This window comes from Leptopilina heterotoma, unplaced genomic scaffold (assembly GCF_015476425.1).
Source record: "Leptopilina heterotoma isolate Lh14 unplaced genomic scaffold, ASM1547642v1 Lhet_130, whole genome shotgun sequence".
Lineage (NCBI taxonomy): Eukaryota > Metazoa > Arthropoda > Insecta > Hymenoptera > Figitidae > Leptopilina > Leptopilina heterotoma.
In genome coordinates, this window is record NW_025110849.1 from 2,302,045 (window position 1) to 2,307,349 (window position 5,305).

The 5,305-nt window shown below is 29.5% G+C and overlaps 1 protein-coding gene across 1 annotated transcript; it reads left to right on the top strand.

Annotated features, from left to right (window-relative positions):
- Positions 1-607: 607 nt before the first annotated feature.
- Positions 608-1,529, top strand: LOC122513028 (odorant receptor Or2-like). Its single transcript, XM_043629256.1, has 3 exons — positions 608-715; positions 1,223-1,375; positions 1,476-1,529. The coding sequence occupies exons 1-3, from the start codon at positions 608-610 to the stop codon at positions 1,527-1,529; spliced, it is 315 nt and encodes a 104-aa protein (XP_043485191.1).
- The last annotated feature ends 3,776 nt before the right edge of the window (positions 1,530-5,305 follow it).

The window sequence follows — 5,305 nt, forward strand, 5'->3', positions numbered from 1 at the left end:
AGAGAAATTTTGCAATTACAAAGCGTACTTGCAACAGAAATTCATTTTTTTACTTAAAGAGGTGTTAAAAACTTCATTTCCATTGGAAAGAGAGGAAAACAAATTTTTTGATAACTTTTTTTAATGTTTTCAATTTTGGATTTCGTTTATGAGGATTAAATTATCTAAAGTTATATGAAAATGCATAATATGGAATTTTATTTTAATTTCATGGTTCCTTTCCTCATTCCCAAGTGTCATTCTATTATTTGAAGGTCATTTTTAATCATTTACCTAAATATTTTATTGATTTTCTACAATGGCCCAACTCTGGCTACTATGATCAACTCTGAGAACATTTTTTTTTAAATTGCTTATAACTCTGAATCTTCTGGTCAATTTTTTTTACAATGTTACAATTTTGACTTGGAAGATTGATATTTCATGTATATTTATCTCAATTCATAAATTAATAAAAATTCATTAATACCAAAATTAAAGAAAATTAACTAATACAAAAAATACAAAAATTAATAAATATTTATTACTTCAAAAAAGATTAGAAATTAATAAATACAAATTTAAATTTAACAATTTAAAAATTAATCGAAAATATTTTCTTTTAAAGATGACCCACTTTAATCCAATAGAAATAATAGGCAATAGTGCTTATTCTTTGTGTATGATATATCAAATTTTTATCTACACTTGGCAAGGGAATGAACTATATCTTCAAGTGAGATATTTAATTTTTCTATTTCATTTTCATTTCTAATAAGATTTAAATCTGAATCTTTACAATTATATATTTTATAGAAAGATAAAAATTTAAGGTTTACACTGAATATATGAATATCATGAATATAAAATTTTTAGTTTCTTACAAAAAATTATTTATTCGAGCATTTATAAAACAACTGTTAGAACGATGAATTCTTATTTATTTCGTAAGAGACTGCTTAAGTTAATAATAATAAAATACTTATTACCTTACTGAAATTAATGTTTACCATGGTTTTATAATTTATACATATCATAATTGTTTATAAAATCCATATTATTGGTAGTTAATTGGTTTTTTTATTTTTGTTTGCAATTTTATTTATAATAATTTTTTTCATTAATAATAATTAATTAAATATTTATATTGACAATAGTATTTAGAGACCTTTTACTAAGTATCATCAATATTATTAAAAAACGGTTCTTAAATAAAATTATTAAATTGATTAATATTGTTTAGAACGAAACACTGGCAGGTGCAATTTATATGGGAAGTTGGTGGAAACTTCATTCTCGTTTTAGACGTACTTTGCATATTGTTATGCTGAGAACGCAAAAGCCACTTATTTTATCCAAGTTTCTTATTAGTTTGACAGTTCCAACATTTATGTCAGTGAGTAAATTTTTTCTTCTAATCAAAAATGTTTTGTTGAAAATGAAATTCTTTTCTTCAAATCATGTTAAATATTTTTTTGAATAATATATTCTTACAGATCATTCAAATGTCGTATTCAATGTTCACACTTCTTCGGAAAAAGAATTCATAGTTCTTATGATATAAATATGTAAAAAATTAATTTTTTCTTTTAAACTTTAATAATTAATTAGTATAAGTATTTAAAACTTATTTAGTATTAAGTAATAAATAAACAAATGGATTTCGTTATCATTCTGTTAATATTACCATCTTGGTATTTTCATTCTTTATAATTAAGGTTTATTAAGGAATACATTATAATTTATTAGCTTTTATTATAATTTGTGTCAATTATAAACTTTAATTCGAAGAGAAATATGAATCCTATTGCAAGATTATTTTCGACTAACTAACCGTATGTCTAAAGACATTTTGTCTTCGATTATTTTCAACCCCTTTAAGTGTTCCCTTCGATATTTTTCTATTATGTGCTTAAATGGAATCAATAAGTAGAACAAAAGGCACATATTAAACGTAGGTAAATAATTATTAGGTAATAATACGTAGGTAATTAATAATTATTATTAAATAATTATAACGTAGGTTAATAATTATTGGTTTACCGTTAGCTGCATTACTGTGTGTATTGTTACAAATTTTACTTACAGAGGGAAGAGAATCTATATCGAAGTATATGATTAATTTTCATGAGGGTCAATGAGAAATACCCTATTGAAAATCCCCATATGGGAAACCACATGGGATCCTATGTCAAAAACCATGTAAAACCCTACTTCCATGAAGGAAACCACGTGGTTTACCATGTGGTTTCCCATGTCAAACCATATAGGAAATTGAGACAGGATTTTAGATAGGAATAATCATAGGAGATTTGAACAGTTTGTCTATGCATAAAACCATATCAAATCCCACATGAAATCCTGCATGTTTTTCCCAGTCAAATCCTAAACCAAATCCCATGTGAAAAACAGTATCATTTTTTATTTATTTTTTTATTTGGAAAATACATAGCCCTTAATCACATGAATCATGAAGGGCATTAAATGGGAGTACATTTAAAATATAAGTACAAAGTTATTAGAGAAAGAAAGCATAGTGATTATTAAAAATATAAAAACGAAGTAACAAATTATGTTTAAAGAAAAGTAAACGAAAAATTATAACGAGTCTCTTAAAGATAGAAAAACGTGTTTCATGTAAGTGTTAATCTTGGGTTGATTGGTGTTAAATATGTCGATGTTACAGTTATCAGAAAAAATTGTGTTAAAAATATTGATAGTGCGGTGTAGTGGAGCACGGTAACCAGTGGAAGTCGAAGGTTTATAAGGCACAAGGGGTTCGGTTGACCTAACGGATAGACGTGGAACTTTAAAAGAAAGTAGTTTGAGTAAAAAGGGAGAATAAATAATATTATTAATAAGTCCAAATATAAATTTACATTTTATAATTTTCCGTCGATCATCCAGGGTCAAAGTGTTGAATTCCTTGCAGAGTTCAAGGTAGTCGTATCTTTGAGGAGGATGAGTATGGTGTTTTAGGAAGTAACAATATTTCAAGAATCTTTTTTGGATTTTCTCAAGGTAGTCTATGTCTTTTTGGAAATAGGGGTCACAAATTAAAGAAGCGTATACAAGTTTCGAGATTACGAGAGTGTCAAAGAGAATAGTGAGGATATGTATGTTGTTGAAGTGTTTCGTATTATGGAAAATCATTCCTAGTGTTTGGGATGCAGAGGAGGAAATAGATTCGTAATGAGGAAAGAACTTCATGTTGTTTGTAAAAATGACACCTAGGTCTCGTATCTCATCTTTGCGTGAAATGATTTGTTTGTTTATTTTGTATTCAAAAATGAGAGGAGACCTAGATTTAGAAAAAGAGACCACACTGCACTTCGAGGGATTAAGGGGAAGCTTATTGATTGAGCACCAGTTAGAAAGTATATTTAAACTCTTTTGAAGAGTTTTTTTTGTCATTTTTGTCTCTGATTATGGTAAAAAGTTTAAGGTCGTCAACAAATAAAAGGTTTTCCACTTGTAAATATTGTGTGACGTCATTAATGTAGAGGATGAAGAGGGGGGATCCAAGTACGGAGCCATGCCCCTACTGAAAATCCCTGAACGCCAGACGTGGCAATAAAAGGTTTAGAGAAGAAACCTTCATATTGGACAATATTAGGTCGATTGGTGAGGTAAGACTGTTAAGTAGAAATCAGGTTTTGGGGTAAATCGAGTAGGTTGAGTTTTTGAAAAAGAAGTTCGTGGTCAACCTTGTCAAAAGCCTTAGAAAAGTCAGTGCCCTATTGAAAATCCCCACATGGGAAACCACATGGGATCCTATGTCAAAAACCATGTAAAACCCTACTTCCATGAAGGAAACCACGTGGTTTACCATGTCAAACCATATGGGAAATTGAGACAGGATTTTAGTTAGGAATAGACATAGGAAATTTGAACAGTTCATCTATGCATAAAACCATATCAAATCCCACATGTTTTTCCCAGTCAAATCCTAAACCGAATCCCATGTGAAAAACAGTATCATTTATTTATAATTATTTTCCCAAGTCAATCCCCAAGTGAAAAACAGTATCATTTATTTATAATTATTTTCCCATGTCAAATCCTAAACCAAATCCCATGTGAAAAACATTATCCGCCTTATTGAATATCCCTACATGGGAATCCACTTGGAATTTTACAAGGGATTTCACATAGGATTTTATATGGGAATTGACATAGGATTTCATGGAAGATTTCACCTAGGATTTAATGAGATATCACATAGTATTTTATTAAAGATCCAATGAAGAAATTTTTAAAGGATTAAAAATTATTTAATAAAAAATTAAATAATAAATAGTATTAGTGTTACAAGTCATCAAAAAAGTAAAAAAACGATCATTTGAAACACGTCCTCTCTGCCACAGGTTCTCAGCTTTTATATACTTCCAGAGTCGTCTCAACAGCGAGAGAAGTCACTTTCGCCACCTAGCGGTGAAAGTATAGGAGCGACAGTAATCTTTATCATTACTAAGGAAACCATGTGGAATACCACGTAGGATTCCATGTGGTTTCCTACGTGGGGATTTACATGGGATTTTACTTAGAAATTCATTTGGGAATTTATTTGTACTTAAATTCCTAAGTAAAATCCCATGTAAATCCCCACGTAGGAAACCACATGGAATCCTACGTGGTATTCCACATGGTTTCCTTAGTAATGATAAAGATTACTGTCGCTCCTATTCTTTCACCGCTAGGTGGCGAAAGTGACTTCTCTCGCTGTTGAGACGACTCTGGAAGTATATAAAAGCTGAGAACCTGTGGCAGAGAGGACGTGTTTCAAATGATCGTTTTTTTACTTTTTTGATGACTTGTAACACTAATACTATTTATTATTTAATTTTTTATTAAATAATTTTTAATCCTTTAAAAATTTCTTCATTGGATCTTTAATAAAATACTATGTGATATCTCATATTAAATTCTAGGTGAAATCTTGCATGAAATCCTATGTCAATTCCCATATAAAATCCTATGTGAAATCCCTTGTAAAATTCCAAGTGGATTCCCATGTAGGGATATTCAATAAGGCGGATAATGTTTTTCACATGGGATTTGGTTTAGGATTTGACATGGGAAAATAATTATAAATAAATGATACTGTTTTTCACTTGGGGATTGACTTGGGAAAATAATTATAAATAAATGATACTGTTTTTCACATGGGATTCGGTTTAGGATTTGACTGGGAAAAACATGTGGGATTTGATATGGTCCCTACTAAAAATAAAATCAGGAATGATCAGACAAATGGTCAGGCCGCCTGACCACTTTAATACAGTTTTCTTACGATTCTGGATGGATCTCGTCAGAAATCTATCAC

Coding starts and splice junctions, on each gene's coding strand:
- LOC122513028 (XM_043629256.1), top strand. CDS start 608: ATGACCCACTTTAATCCAATAGAAATAATAGGCAATAGTGCTTATTCT. Junction 716..1,222: donor GGAATGAACTATATCTTCAA/GTGAGATATTTA, acceptor AATATTGTTTAG/AACGAAACACTGGCAGGTGC. Junction 1,376..1,475: donor CAGTTCCAACATTTATGTCA/GTGAGTAAATTT, acceptor ATATTCTTACAG/ATCATTCAAATGTCGTATTC.